This window comes from Berghia stephanieae, chromosome 6 (assembly GCF_034508935.2).
Source record: "Berghia stephanieae isolate SIO BIC M18660-M18661 chromosome 6, UCSD_Bste_1.3, whole genome shotgun sequence".
NCBI classification, from domain to species: Eukaryota; Metazoa; Mollusca; class Gastropoda; order Nudibranchia; family Aeolidiidae; genus Berghia; species Berghia stephanieae.
In genome coordinates, this window is record NC_088365.1 from 45,948,133 (window position 1) to 45,964,381 (window position 16,249).

Consider the following 16,249-nt stretch of genomic DNA (forward strand, 5'->3'; position numbering starts at 1 on the left):
CCTACGATTACTAAATGAAGAGTCACACTTATTGCAAAGAATACGCCAAATTTTTTCATGCTCTTCAATAATGTGTAGCTCCATGGATGACCTTGCAATCAACGACTGGTCATAAAAGTCACACTTCAAGCTCTTTTTTCTGGCATGCCCATCCTTATGGTTCTCTAAACCTTTTATACTTTTCAATAATTTTCCACATTCCTCACACGTATAAACTTTTACATTCTCGTGAAGTTTAAAGTGTCTTTTGAGTGCACTTTTGCACTTAAAAGTGTGGTTGCAAATGGTGCATGGAAAATTTCAGACAGTTGTATGTTTGTAAACTTTATGCTTTTGTGAATATTTCAGTTCTTCTTTTTTTTTTCATTATAGTATTAATTAAATTCCAAGTGTTAATCAAAATAAAAAAAAATAAAAAAATAAAAAAATAAAAAAAATAAAAATCTTGTTAAATTGTTAGTCCAACCAATGTACACTTGTGAAGACATTCAGATACAATCTGTAAAAGGAAAATGTAAAAATCTATGTCATACTTACTGTTTGTTTTTTTGTTTTTGAGGGTTTGTTTTTGTTTTTAAGGGTTTTACGGCGCTTGCAACACATTGAGGTCATATCAGCGCCAGTAAAAAGGAAGAAAATGGGATAGTAAAAAGTTCTAGAATGACAATTAAAGCACAAAAGAAAAAGTAAGACAAAGGGGAACTGGGAACAAATAGGGATCAGATGTAGATTCCAAGAGCATTCCACCAATGTACTTAGTTTGAGATCACCTATAAGTCTCATCCAGACACAAGCACAACATCCAACAAAGAGGAATACACTCAAATGCCTACATTATACATTAAAATAACAATAATACATTACAGAGAGATGATTTACAAGGAAAAAAATATCATCTCCCAAAACTATAACTATACATTCGACTGTTTCCCTCCCAGCCAAGGAACTCCCTGAGGGTCAGGACAAAACTAAGTAATCTCTCATTCCAAGACAACGACAGGAAACAATTGGAAAACGGGTATGGGGGGATAGAAGACACAGCATGTACCTCCCTGCCCACTATGGGAGGTCAGGATCCCCACCCAGGTTTTTGAGGGTTTTACGGCGCTTGCAACACATTAAGGTCATATCAGCGCCAGTAAAAAGGGAAAAAATGGGATAGTAAAAAGTTCTAGAATTACAATTAAAGCATCCAAGAATAAGGCAGACAAAGGGGAATTGGTTCAAAAGGGAACAGATGTAGATTCCAAGAGCACACTATCAGTGTACTTAAATTGAGATCACCTAAAAGTCTCATCCAGACACAAGCACAGGCCCCCACTAAGAGGAATACACTCAAATGTTTACAAATCATATATAATACATAAATAAAACATAATAGAGTGCATAACAGAGAGATGATTTACAAGGAAAAAAATATCATCTCCCAAAACTAACTATACATTTGACTGTTTCCCTCCCAGCCAAGGTATCCGGCCAGGGCCAGGACAAAACCAAGTAATCCCATTCCAAGACAAAGACAGAAAGCATGTTGGACAACAGACATAGGGAGATAGAAGACATACAGTAGTATGTACCTCCCCGCCCGCTATGGGATATGTCATACTTACTAAAAATAAAACGAAAGTGTTGGTGATGAGGATGCATGAAAACCAAGAGGAGCGAAAGCAATGGAACTTGAGTGGACTTAACTGTAACTGTAACTTAATTCTACTTTACTTCCCAAACAAAGGCAATTAAAAAACCCATGGCTTTAAAAAAATAAAAAATTATCCATATGCAGTCTCAGTTCATATCATCAAACCAGTATTCGACGTTTACCTTTTATCTCAATGTAAACAACAAAAATGTTTTTTTTTTTGCTTTCAGACCTTCCAAAGCCTTAACAACGCTTACACATCATTTCAGTGTTAGGCAAAAGGAGGATGATGGGAAAGTTAATAGATTAGACATCATTAGACTCACAACCACACAACAGAACACAGGACTAGTTCAAACAGGGAACAGAATCAGATTTCAAAAAGCAATTTGTGCATCTATCTGGCTTGAGACAACCTAAAAATTCTACTAACACAGATGTACTCTCAAACCATTACAAAAATCATATCAAAACTACAACCAAAAATAAAATATTAAATATGTATATATCTATACATTTATATAACAGACACTTTTGTACAGTGAAGAATATTATATTGAGAAAAATCAAAAATATAAACATCTGTTTGAGAATTTACTTTTAGAACAGGCAAAATATGATATTCTCACTCCAGAGTAAGGATAAAAGGATACCACAAAGCATCCTGAATAGCAAAAATGATACAGATAGATAGAAGGTGACCACGGAGGTCAGCATTCTTCCACAATAAGGGAAATTCTACCCACCCCGACCAAACAAACGAATTCAGTTTTGCAGTGTTTTGACTATCTATTCCGTACTTGTAGTCATTTGATGTCATGAAGAGTTACACATCATAGTTTACTAGGATGTGAGTTATCATTCTTGCCAAGTGCTATTTATTGGTTTACCTGATAATTCACTACTTGGCTAAGGTTAATTATAGAATTATATACACGTTTGTTTGTGATCTGCCTGTGGAATAAGTACTGGTCAATAGGCATTGTTATGTTTAATATTTTTGTTTTGAAATATTAATAAATGATTTGTAGACATCAGATGACATAGATTTGTTTATAAAATTTGGAACATGTAATGTAACTATTTTCTTAAAATAACAGTAGCTGAGTCTTATAAAAATATGATAGTTGACCACCTAAGATGCTTGTGTACACCAAAGAAAAATCTAGTCTTAAAACTTAAAAGAGAGAGAGAGAGAGAGAGAGAGAGAGAGAGAGAGAGAGAGAGAGAGAGAGAGAGAGAGAGAGAAAGAGAGAGAGAGAGAGAGAGAGAGAGAGAGAGAGAGAGAGATATTACAATGTTTAAAGCAATATCTTACAGCAATATTAGAAACAGCATTATATTTATATATGTTGCCATCATCAATAAGCAACCAGCATTTATGGCACATGAAATGAGGAAAATACATAACAATGTCATCAAGTAACTTGTTCATTATCAATTAACGACATTAAATATAACAAAGTACAAAGGGACAAAATAAAAACTACACAAGTAGACACAAATTTAGGTTGATGTTAAGTACGAGTGACAAATCTCAATGCCACAGGGGTAATATTTAATGTGACAACAACGATAGGAGGAAAACACACGAACTTGTGGCGATTAAATAAATGATGATATCTACTGTATCTATTACATAAACATGCACACAGATGAAAAACTAGGACAATGGCACAAAAACATTTTTTTAAAATGATGGGAAACAATTCTAGGGTATAATCATTATATATAACAGAAAAAATAAAACCTGTAATTTTTTACAACTGAGATATGATGATATTTTGATCAGAAATAATTCAAAATTGATATTTACATTGTATTTACACAATAGCAATGATGAAGAAATGGGATGAACTTTCATTCAAATAGGTAATTATTTTTAAAAATGTCTTAAGAAAAAGAAATAACTCTACCCTAATTTATAATATCAAATAAAATGTCAGCTACAAGAAAACAACACAATATCAAGATATATAAAAAGTAAAATAAACCCTATCTTTACAAAGTCAAAACCAGAAAAACAATCAATGTAGCGTTTGTATTTGTAAGGAATTCTCTTTTCTGAATTTATTCCTCTCGTTGAACACCTTTGATCTGATAACAGCATAGATCTGAGATTTATCCATGTCACTCTCTTTGAAAATTCGATACGAACCCAAAAAAACGTCAACCTCCTCCTTCGTGGGAAGACAACCCTTGGCCCTTGGTTGGGACATATCTTTTATATAAGAAGAGAAATAACTGCACACAATTTGGGCATCATCAGATGACCATCTTGAAACTTGGCGTTTAGGTTTAGCTCTGTTGGGATCTGCATGAAATGTCTCATAATGGCGTCTCAAGGTAAAAGGGTACTTATACTTTTTATTACACACCTCGCACTTATAAGACTTAACCACAGAGTGTGAAACAAAATGCTTTTGCAAATCTCCATTGGAATAACATTTGAAGGTACACAAATGACAGAAGTATCTAGCTGCTTTGTGTCTCAGTAAATGCCTTCTTTTGTGTCTCTTCAATATGAACAGCTGCGAAAAGGTTTTGTCACACTGATCACAGGGAAACGTTTCTGTCTGTGTTGTGTGAAAAGTTAGGCGATGAAGCTTTAAAGAATATTCCGACCTCAAATTGGCGCCACAAGTTTCACACGTGAAACATACAATTTCAAAGTGGACTTTTCTATGTTGTTCTAAGCCTCTTTTATCATAATACGAAGATCCACAAAGGTCACAGAGATATGGTTTAGGAAGCCCATGAATTTTCACTCGGTGTTGCTTAACAGCCCATCTCGAAATGAATGCCTGGTCACATGTCTCACATTTGAAAGGCTTAACTCCGCTGTGCAACCTTTTATGGTTGACCAAAGAGTCACGATTTTTTAAGAATTTGCCACATTCATCACACTCGAAAAGTTTTGTGCTTGTATGAATTTTCATATGTTTGTTGAAAGCGTGTTTGCACTTATACATCCGGCTGCAGATGATGCATAGAAAACCAGTATCCCCATCAGAATGTTTATAGCTTTTATGAATTTGCACCTCGACTTTCCTCTTAAATCTTTTCCCACACTCATCACAAGAGAAAGGCTTCACACCCTCATGAGCAGTATCAAAATGCAAACTTAGCTCAACCTGTAAAAGAAATACTTTTTGACACACATCACAGGTAAAACCAGTAGCAGGGTCTGGTACCACTGGTGGCTTCTTATCTTTCTGCTCTTTCCTTCTCAATCGTCGCTTAGACCTTCTGTCTTCAAGACGACAAACATTGCACACAAAACCCTTTTTGGATTTTTTAATGTCCTTCGATTCACATTGTTTGTTACATTTCTTACACATCTCTTTCTTTAAAGTGGTTGAAGGGCCTGCTTTGACTTCACCTCCACCTCTTTGATTCCTTTTTGATTTTTTTCGTTCTGTACTCTGTTCGTTCAGATCAAATTGTTTATATAATTTACTCAACGCCTCTTTTGGAACAACAGAGGAAGCGTTCTCATTTACTTTTTCCCTAATTCCTTTACTTATTTGCTCCAATATTTGTTGCCTCAGATCATACTGTTTGCAAAATTTATTAAATATCTCTTTTGCAACAATAGATGAAATGTCTTCTTTGACTTCCTCTTCATTTTCCTGATTGATTTGGCAAAATTTATTAAAGATCTCCTTTGCAACAATAGAAGAGATGTCTTCTTTGAATTTATCCTCACTTCCTTGATTCCTTTGGTCCGTTACTTGTTCCTGGAAACCATATTGTTTACAAAATTTATCAAAGATTTCTTTTGCAATAATTGAGGAAGTGTCTTCTTTGACTTTATCCACATTTCCTTGATCGATTTGCTCCGTTATATTTCCCTGCAAACCTTGTTGATTGCTGAATTCATTATGGATCTCTTTTTCAACACTAGAAGAAGGTTCTTCTTTGACTAAATCTCCACTTCCTTCAGTGATTTGCTCCGCCACATGTTCCTTCAAACCATGCTGTTTGTAAAATTTAACAAACATTTCTCTTGCAACAATAGAAGGAGTGCCTTCATTGGGATTAACCCCACTACCTAGATTGGTGTTCTCAGATAATTGTTCCTGCAAACCATATTGTTTCCAAAATTTATTAAAGATTTCTTTCGCAACAATAGTAGAACTGTCTTCTTTGACATTATCACTGCTTCCTCGATTGATTTGGTCAATGACTTGTTCCCGCAGATCATATTGTCTGCAGAATTTATCAAAGATCTCTTTTGCAACAACAGAGGAAGTGTCTTTTTTGACATTATCATCACTTCCTTGTTTATTTTGCTCAGTCATTTGTTCCTGCGAATTAAATTGTTTGCAGAAATTATTAAAGATCTCTTTAGCAACAAGAGAGGAAGGTTCTTCTTTCACTTTATCCACACTGGCTTCATTGGTTTGCTCCATCACTTGTCCCTGCAAACCATGTTGTTTGTGAAATTTATTAAACATCTCTTTTGCAATATTAGAAGAAACATCTTCTTCGCCTTTATCCCCACTTTCTTGATTGATTTCATCCATTACTTGTTCGTGCAAGCCATGCTGTTTGCTGGATTTATTACTTATCTCTGTTGGAACAGAAGAGGAAGTGGATGCTTTGACCTCATCACCACTTCTTTGATTGGTTTGCTCCATTAATTGTTCCTGCAGATCATACTGTTTGCTGAATTTATTACTGATCTCTGCGGGAACAAAAGAGGAAGTTGATGCTTTGACCTTATCAGCACTTCCTTGATTGGTTGGATCCATTACTTGTTCATGCAGACCGTGTTGTTTACTGAATTTATTACTGATCTCTGTTGGAACAAAGGAGGAGGTGGATGCTTTGACTTTATCCCCACTTCCTTGATTGGTTTGCCCCATGAATTGTTCATACAGATCATATTGTTTGCTGAACTTATTACTGATCTCTGCTGGAACAAATGAGGAAGTAGACGCTTTGAACTTATCTCCACTTCCTTGATTGATTGGTCCCATGAATTGTTCATACAGATCATATTGTTTGCTGAACTTATTACTGATCTCTGCTGGAACAATAGAGGAAGTGGATGCTTTGAACTTATCCCCACTTCCGGGATTGATTTGCTCCATGAATTGTTCATACAGATCGTATTGTTTGTTGAATTTATTGAAGATCTCTTTTGCAACATTAGAAGAAACTTCTTCTTTGACTTTATCCCCACTACCTTGATTGATCTGCTCCATTACGTGTTTGTGCAGATCATATTGTTTGCTGAATTTATTACTGAGCTCTGTTGGAACAAAAGAAGAAGTAGACGCTTTGACCTTATCCCCACTTCCTTGATTGGTTTGATCCATTACTTGTTTATGCAGATCGTATTGTTTACTGAATTTATTACCAATCTCAGCTGGATCAAAAGAGGAGGACGACGCTTTTACTTTATCGCCACCTACTGGATTGATTTGCCCCCTCATATCATATTCTTTGTAAAATTTATTAAAGGTCTCTTTTGGAAGAATAGATGAAGCATCTTCTTTCATTTCATTTCCACTTGCTGTATAGTTCATTTGTGCCATGATTTTTTGCTTCTTCACATTATACTGTCTGCAGCTATTGTACCAGGTCTCTTTTGGAGCAAAATACGGAGTGCTTTCATAGATGACATCCCAGCCTCCTTGGTAATTTCTTGGTTCCACCATTTTATCGTTCACACCATATTGCTGCTCATATTTATTCCATTCCTCTCTGGCAGCAATAGAGGATTGGCCTTCTTTGACCTCAGCCCCGCCTCCTTGATCATTTAATTCCATGATTTTTTGTTTCTTCATATCATATTGTTTGAAGCGGGTATTAAAATTCTCTCTCGACAGATTAGACGGAGTGTCTTGGTTTACTTCGTCCCTACTCCCTTGACTGTTTATTTGTTTCATACTTTGTTCATTGTAATTATATTGTTGTTCCATGATCAATTAAATCACATCCGATTCACAAGACAGGCCTTGAGAATCTTAAGCCCAAAATAAAAGCTGCATGTGTTAATTCAAGGCTCTCTCTCTTTATGACTAAAACAATAGATATGACTTACTAAGTAAGAAAGTCCTTAGGATAACAACCTGGAGAAACCATTCAGAATAAATCTGAAAAAAAAAAAAGACACAAAAAGATTAAATATATGTATATAACATATTGTAAGAATTCATTAAAAAAACCCCAAAACTTCAGACACGAGATCGAAAAAAAAGGAACAGCCCTGAGGCAACTGCCTAGAAATAAATATTTTAATTGATTTAAATTATGTGTGTGTGTGTCTGTGTGCGCGCATGCACGAGTACATGTGCATTTGAAGACAGAAAGAGAGACTAATAGATAGATAGGTTCATATATATATATATATATATATATATATATATAGAGAGAGAGAGGAGAGAGAGAGAGAGAGAGAGAGAGAGGATAGAGATAGATAGAGAGAGAGAGAGAGAGAGAGAGAGAGAGAGAGAGAGAGAGAGAGAGAGAGGGGGGGGGGAATTTAAGCTAAGGTTGTTTGAAGGGTTTTTTAAGGCGCTTACAAAACTGGTCGCAGTAGTATTGGTGTGGTGTTGTAGTGGTTGTAATAGTAGTTGCAGGGATGGTGGTGTGGTGGTGGTGGTATGGATGGGGATGTAGTGGTTGTTGTAGTTGTGTTGGTATGGATGGTTAAGTGGTAGTGGTTGTTGTAGTAGTGGTGGTAGGGATGACTATGAGGTGGTTGTAGTAGTGGTGGTAGGGATGGTGATGTGGTTGTGGTAGTGGTTGAAGTGGTGATAGGGATGATGATGATATGGTGGTTGTAGTGATGGTGATGTGCTGCTGGCTGTTGTGGTGGTAGGGATGGTAGAAAACAGTAGGGGCTGCCTGAAGCCGGTTATCGTGAAAATACTAACGAAAGAGTGAAAATGGAGAGGCTTCGTATGGGAACAAAACAGACAATGGACGTTTCGGGTACAAACCCTTCATCAGCACAACATACACAAATTAATATGGAAAACATATAAAATAAAATGCAAAATAACTTGTATCATCTGTACTCAATGGTGGTTGCAGTATGAATGAAATGTTAGCATGGCGTGGGCAGTGTGCCCCTGGGGAGTGATCCGATTGATAAGAAAAGGTCAGCGTATGAGGGAACAGAACCTACCAGAAAATAATGGAAGATAAAAGACATATTAGTAGTAGTAGTATTAGTAGTGGTGATGGTAGTGGTAGTAGTAGTAGAAAGCTGTTGTGGAACAGTAGAAAAAGTCAAGTTTGATTGTTTTTAAGGGTTTACTGCACTTGCAACACATTAAGGTCTTACGGCCAGTAAAAAGGAAGAAAATGGGATAGTAAAAAGTTCTAGAATTACAATTAAAGCACACAAGAAAAGGTAAGACAAAGGGGAATTGGTTCAAATAGTTGTAGATTACAAGAGCACACTAACAAAGAACTTAGTTTGAGATCACCTAAAAGTCTCATCCAGACACAAGCACAGGTCCTCACTAAGAGAAATACACTCAAATGTTTTACAAATCATATATGTAAAGAAAACATAATATAAATACAGTGCATAACAGAGAGATGATTTACAAAGAAAAAATATCATCCCCCAAAATTAAATATACATTTGACTGTTTCCCTCTCAGTCAGGGCATCCGACAAAGACCAGGACAAAACCAAGTAATCTCATTCCAAGACAAAGAAAGAAAGCAGGTTGGAAAACAGATATAGGGGGATAGAAGACGCAATAAGTACCTCCATGTCCACTATGGGAGGTCAGGAACCCCACCCAGATAGTGGTTGTTGAAGTAGTGGTGTGGAGATGGTGATGTGATGGTGGTTGTAGTAGTGGTGTGGAGATGGTGATGTGATGGTGGTTGTAGTAATTGTAGTAGGGATGGTGATGAGGTTGTAGTCATAGTGGTAGTGATGATGTGGTGGTTGTTGTACTGGTGGTGGTATTAATGATGATGTGGTGACTTCACAAAATCCAAGGAGTTTTCTCCTAAAATGAATTTCAAGGAGATTTGTCAGTAATATCGAAATCAAGGAGCTGTCAAGGATTTCTTGAATTTAAGGAGGCTGGGGGAACCTAGTCATTATTCATGGACTTGTTAATCATTCACCGTCCCCCAAGACAGACAATTATGCTGTAAAACTTAACAATTGTAAAGAGGAATACGTCAATGACATTACAGACGACAGACCACCCTTAATTTACTGACAACTCTGTTCATTTAGAGACATGGGATGACACCACTCTTATTCATCTTGGAAGATAAAGATCCAAACAAGTGTGTATGAAATGAAAGGTGCCAGAAAAAGCGAGAAAGAAAAATACAAGGAAAAATAAAAAACAATCCAAACAAACCAGTCTTCTTCGACTACATCTTGAAAGAGACGATTTCAATAGAAAGGTCGATGAAGTATGAAATCTTTACAATGTAGAAATTACATGGAAACTAATAAATCAGTATTCCCAATACAGACTTTAACAGTACAATACCTGACTCAATTACCAGTCTACCTGGTCTTTTATGGTATGACACTCACTTTTGGATCTGAAGGTCCTGGGTTTGAGCTATAGTTGAGTCCTTGGAGAATGCTCTTTACTCACATTCTCTCACCGTACTCAGCTGTAAAATGAGTACCTGGTCGTTAACAGTGTTGTCTTTGTCCGAAAAAATTGTAACATCGCCTGACAGGCGTCATGTCCCGTCCTAAATGTTAAATGTTGCTGTTGGTCAGGGAACCCTCGTAAAGCGCTTTGAGCACATTTAGTGGATATTAATCTATATAAAAGCTTAATTTTTTTCTTTTTAAAAGTTCAAACCGCTCTTGGTCACTTGTCTATTCAATATTTACAATGTCATTTTAAAATAATAAAAACACTTGTGCATGAAATGATGAAAAAAGATCTAAGTCCCATCTCATCTGATCACATTGCAAGTGAATGAAACATCAAAACTAAATACAGTTCATAGGGGTATCTTTTCTCCCTGACAATTTAATTCCCCGCAACTGCATCTATCATTCTTGTTAACTTTTCAAGGAAAAAAAAAGGAGGGGGGGGGGGTATCTGGAGCTTCCTTTAACCACTTAAATTCTTTAATTTGACTTGACTCCAAATATATAACTTCTGGATATATGATGACTTAACTTATGCCACAAGCCATAAGTTATGGCTATCTATCTATGGCTGTGAAAAAAACAATCTGGTACTGGTATTTTAGGTATACGGCCGAAGAGATCATTCATTCAGCTTAAAATAGCAAAGGAGTACAGACAAAAATCAATTATCTACAAAAAAATATATGAAAACTAGCATACAAAACATACATTTTCGTTTTCTGTGCGTGACGCAAAATACATAAAAATATAATATCTTGACAGGTAATAATGGATAATGGCGTTGGCTGTCAAATTGTACGGTAACAAAAAGAAAAAAAGTAAAATTTACCCAAATTTAATTGAGTCAGCGTTTCGATACTCACAACCAACATAAAAGAATCGATGATCCTTTTATTCTCTTTTTTTTTTTAATGTAAATGTACACCCTAAAGAAATGTGTTGTCTGAGATTATGGACCATAACAATAATATTTTATTTTCAATCAGGACAAACTCAATTTCAATTTATTACTTCATTACTCATAATACTCGTTGACAGTTAGCTACACTCCCAGCCCAAGCCCAGACCCCGACTCGGCAGACCAAGGATCAAAATGGCACACATACAATCACTCGTCTGAAATTGTGATGTTATCTTTTTTACCTTCAATGAGATAATTGATGTTGAGGTAGTCGATAAACACGGAATATAATTGATTAGACATCAAATTTATGTTAACAATTTTCGACAAAAGACAGACAACCATTACTGCTGACCGCTGGCAGCCTGCACCGCGGCGTTTGCTTCCTTCCTCCGTCCGTCGGGTGACCTGTGACACTGTGACCCCTCTTTTATCAACCTTTGAACATTTTTGTGACTTGAAAGTCAAAAGAGTTCAGCTAACTTAGGTAGGGCGGAACCAAAATGGAAGACGAAATAAACCCCAGCTGATGTTGTTTTGGAGAATGTCATACGATTGTCGCTACTTCAGTACATCAATACAATGATTTGAAAATGGCACATTTTGGGAAAGATCTCGAAGATTTTAATGGATCAAGATGTATTCAAATCCGATCAGCAGAACAGACAGAGAACTTTACTGTAAGTAGGCTCTTATTTTTTCTCAATTGCAGATTGTGAAGGCCCGAAAGTAGTGGAGTGAGTGAAGAATGTCACTTGACTTTGACTGCTAGGGTTGGGTTGGTCTGGTGTTTTAGGTTGATTATGATTAGCTGTTGGCAGTGATCTAGTTGCTTACTATTTATTTCGTCTTCGTGTCGTGTAAGAGGGAGAGAGAGGGGGAGGCAATCGATAAATATTTCAGTTTTCACAACAAAATAAAATTAGGCTAGTCTAGACCTTAGACTAAGAAATTACGTCATACGTCATAAGTATCACTTTCACTTTAGCATGGCAACCAATTTTCTCATCACCCCACGTCTGCTAAAGCTTTTACTTTTGGCTTTTCATTACTGGTGTAAAGAAGGATTGTTTTTTTTTTCTCCTTGTTCTCAATATTGATATTATGAAGAAAATAAGGAAAAAAAAAATCCTTGTTGTTATTTGTCTTTGAAGCTTTGTCTTAGACTTAGACTTAGGTTAATTGAAAGGCAGTGTCTACATACACGGTAACCGGTAACCGGGCACCTAGCCTCAGGATCTACGTACATGGTAACTGGTTTGCCACTACAATACAAGCAATGGATGGATCTCGCTCTGAATGTGTGTGTGTTTTTTTTTTTTTTTAATCAAACAATACAATTTAACCCATGAAAGGCGAGATTCAAGGTTACCATGTATAAATGTTACCGTGTACGTAGATCCTGAGGCTAGGTGCCTGGTTTGTAACGAAAATAATGATACCAAAATATCTGTGATATTCCTAAGACTTTTAGTAAAAGCGAACGACAATTTCAAGTCATAACTTTCTTATGGGCGAGTTGAGTCACAATTTGACTCCCACTGCTGCTGCTCACCAAACTGCCTAAAGTTATTGTGTACGTAGACACTCCGTAATTGAAATTGTACTCAGACTTGTGAAAGGGATTACTTAACTTCAGCCTCGGGTACAAATTTCAAAATTTCAAATATTAACCGACCTGTGTTGTAGACAAGAAAAATAGAAGGTGATTCTTGATCTGACGCAATTCATCATTTTTTGGGGGTTTTTATTTTGTTGGGGGGGGGGGGGTTGGTTTTTAAAAAAGTGTTATAATTATAAAAAGTCGTTTTTAAAGAAATGTTATCTCTTCTAGTTCTAGCTAGTTCATTTAAAACGAAACACTGACGTGTTATGGTAGACGGAATTTGATTTAGGACTTTTTTAAATTAGAGAAGATAATGATAATAATAATAATATTAATATTAACAATAATTATAATCATCGTTATCATTGTCATTTATACCATGCTTATTCCATATACAAACAGCTCTAAGCCTAGGCATCTTTTCAATACAAAATCAATGCCACAATTATAGTTTATGAAACAACAACAACAAAAATAAAACCCAGTAAACACATGGGTAGCCAACTTGCCCCTAATACTAATACTTTATTTTGTTGTTAGAGTGATTTTTAACCTTGAGATAAAAAGAACTGATTGCCTTCCATCTTCAGATTCAAAATCATAAAATTTCAACCATTTCTATTCTTTGTAATTGTTAGTTATTGAGGCCTTTCCTTTATTTTTTAAATAAAGATTTAGGAACGAATATATCTCGTCCCTTTTATAATATAGAATCTTCTCAAACTGGCCTTACCACATCTTGTAATTGTAATTTTTCTTCATCAAAGAGTCTAAAAGTCAGAAAATCTTTTTTTTTAAATTTGTACAAAGGAGCTTAGACTTAGATGACTTCTTCAATTTAATGCTATGCAACAAATCTGTTTCAGAGCATCAACAAGCATACATTTCATCTTCTACAGTCTACAGTTCAAAAAAGATTTTTAAATCCTTAAATACATCATACAAGTAATACGTAATTACCATCTTCTTCCCAAGAGGATCATAATGGATGAAAGTTAAAAAGTCATCTAACCTTTGATATTATAGGACAATTTTCTGCGAACAGTCGTGTAAATTTTTTAAATTAAACATCTTTTTTTTTTTTCCAAAAATACTGGATTAGGGAATCTAGACTGGTAGATTTTTCTCCATTCTGACAATAAACCATTATTACCACTGGTGTGTTCGTTGAATTTTCAACAGTGTGTGTATGCAACATTTTTAGAGCATTCAGTTAAACAAATATCACAATCACAATTATGATTTTATACATTGATTCCTAAAACTAAACGGGTCAGTTACCTGACTCACCTTTTTAAATTTAGAGATTGGAGTATTTTAGTAAGAGACTCAATTTTACCCATTTAAGTTGGATATTGCATAATTTGGATGATTTGTTACTTAATTGTGCAGATCCAAATAAGGGGTTTGTAGATTTTAATTATTAATATTTTAACTATTCTATTCATTGAATGTTTAAGTTTTAAATTTTATTTTATTATTATAGGTGTATGTCGTATCAGTCACAGTAGGTCCCTACTCTTGGATTGTAAAACATCGGTACAGTGAATTCTTTGAATTGCATGAGAAGGTAAGGGGCAGAGTAGTTTTCTCAGATTATATTTTATTTTTAGTTTGTTGCTCAGGTAAGTTTTAATTTTTAGAGCCACAAGGACTCATGAATCATGAGACTAATAGAGCTGGGGTTTATCCTTGTTTTTTTTTTTTTTTGAAGGATTAAAGAAATGAAAATAGATATGAATATTTATATAGTATTTTTTCAAGGAATCATCCTGCTTTAATTCCCCCCAGCAGATCCCATGGAAACGACTTTTCGTTCCATTCAGTACAGATCTCTTACTAGGTGTCTTATTATTGTACTGGCATTCTTACAATATATCCGTAATTGCCTATAGCCAGGGAATAATTCCAACATGTGCGGCTCAATGTGGTCTAGTGGTATCACACTCGCTTTCGGATTGGAAGGTCCTGGGTTCGAGCCTCATTTGAGATTGGTACTGATACAAGTCAGGTGTTTGATATTGGTACTGCTACAAGTCAAGTGTTTGAGATTGATACTGCTACCAGTCAGGTGTTTGAGATTGGTACTGCTACAAGTCAAGTGTTTGAGATTGATACTGCTACAAGTAAGGTATTTGAGATTGGTACTGATACAAGTCAGGTGTTTGATATTGGTACTGCTACAAGTCAAGTGTTTGAGATTGATACTGCTACCAGTCAGGTGTTTGAGATTGGTACTGCTACAAGTCAAGTGTTTGAGATTGATACTGCTACAAGTAAGGTATTTGAGATTGGTACTGATACAAGTCGGATATTTGAGACTTGTACTGTTACAAGTCAGTTGTTTGAGATTGGTACTGCTACAAGTCAAGTGTTTGATATTGTTACTGCTACAAGTATAATTCAGGTGTTTGAGATTGGTACTGCTACCAGTCAGGTGTTTGAGATTGGTACTGCTACAAGTCAGGTGTTTGAGATTGGTACTGCTACAAGTCAGGTGTTTGAGATTCGTACTGCTACAAGTAAGGTATTTGAGATTGGTACTGATACAAGTCGGGTATTTGAGATTGGTACTGCTACAAGTCAGGTGTTTGAGATTGGTACTATTACAAAGATTTACGAAAATGGGTCTTTCAGAGTGAACAATGTTTCTGCTGTTTTTGTTATTGGCTGAAGAAGGGTTGTGAGCCCAAAATGTTCTGTCTTTAGTATTTTTTGTTCTGTTTTGAAGCTTTTATGTTCATCTCTGTACATTACTCTTTACAGACCATAGCATTATTGGCTCAGATGATATGTGATTTTCCGCTCATTTTCAGATTTTTAAATATTAAAAAATAATTTGTTTGGCATCCCTGTTGTCCAATTCATACAGTATTATTAATGACAATAATAGCAAAGACATATAGCACCATGAGGGTGAAGTTGATTTGATTATTTTATGTTATTACTTTTGCATTTCAATGACAGCTTACAGCCTGCTATAAACTGGACAAGGGGCTTCTCCCACCCAAAAAACTCTTTGGGAACCAGACTGAGTCATTTGTCAAGAAGCGTCAGAGGGAGCTGGAAATCTATCTCCAGACCATCTTACTCTATCTGGCTCACCATATACCATCGTGTTTAGCATACTTTTTGGATTTCGATCATTATGTGAGTATACCATATAGTAAATGATACTCCCATCCCCCTTTCTCCACCCTATCATTCCATTATGGAATAATAATGCTGCATCGGAAGCATCTTATATATCATGGTTATAATCCATCCAAATATGGATGAATCTGTTTTTGATGGAGTTTGATCAATTCATCATTTGTTAAAATCTTTTGCTTTTGATACAGCTACAAAAGTAAAGTTTCATATTATCTGCAATCATCACAGAGTAATTTATCTCATACTTTACACTAATGTTTACTAATTATAATTACAGAAATAAATAGATTTTAAAAAATAATATATCATTTTAACAATTGCAACCCGTTCGTCTCCA

The 16,249-nt window shown here is 35.6% G+C and overlaps 2 protein-coding genes across 3 annotated transcripts in view; one reads left to right on the forward strand and one right to left on the reverse strand.

The window, feature by feature from the left end:
- Nucleotides 1-539: 539 nt before the first annotated feature.
- Nucleotides 540-11,579, reverse strand: LOC144975124 (uncharacterized). Of its 2 annotated transcripts, none has more exons than XM_078918883.1 (2): nt 11,509-11,579; nt 540-7,746 (listed from the first exon to the last, which is right to left on the reverse strand). In XM_078918883.1, the coding sequence occupies exon 2, from the start codon at nt 7,570-7,572 to the stop codon at nt 3,667-3,669; it is 3,906 nt and encodes a 1,301-aa protein (XP_078775009.1). In that variant the 5' UTR covers nt 7,573-7,746; nt 11,509-11,579; the 3' UTR covers nt 540-3,666. The 2 variants fall into 2 exon arrangements, with proteins under 2 accessions (XP_078775009.1, XP_078775008.1); XM_078918882.1 differs by having other exon boundaries at nt 11,396-11,573.
- A 54-nt stretch (nt 11,580-11,633) lies between these two features.
- Nucleotides 11,634-16,249, forward strand: part of LOC144975123 (uncharacterized) — a 37,279-nt gene continuing 32,663 nt past the window's right edge. Inside the window, exons 1-3 of the mRNA XM_078918881.1 lie at nt 11,634-11,833; nt 14,246-14,329; nt 15,727-15,909. Of these exons, the coding sequence (XP_078775007.1) occupies nt 11,747-11,833; nt 14,246-14,329; nt 15,727-15,909 (354 nt within the window). The 5' untranslated portion in view covers nt 11,634-11,746. The remainder of the gene's footprint in view (nt 11,834-14,245; nt 14,330-15,726; nt 15,910-16,249) is intronic.

Excerpts from the sequence above, each read along its gene's own strand:
- LOC144975124 (XM_078918883.1), bottom strand. The coding sequence starts at position 7,572 with ATGGAACAACAATATAATTACAATGAACAAAGTATGAAACAAATAAAC.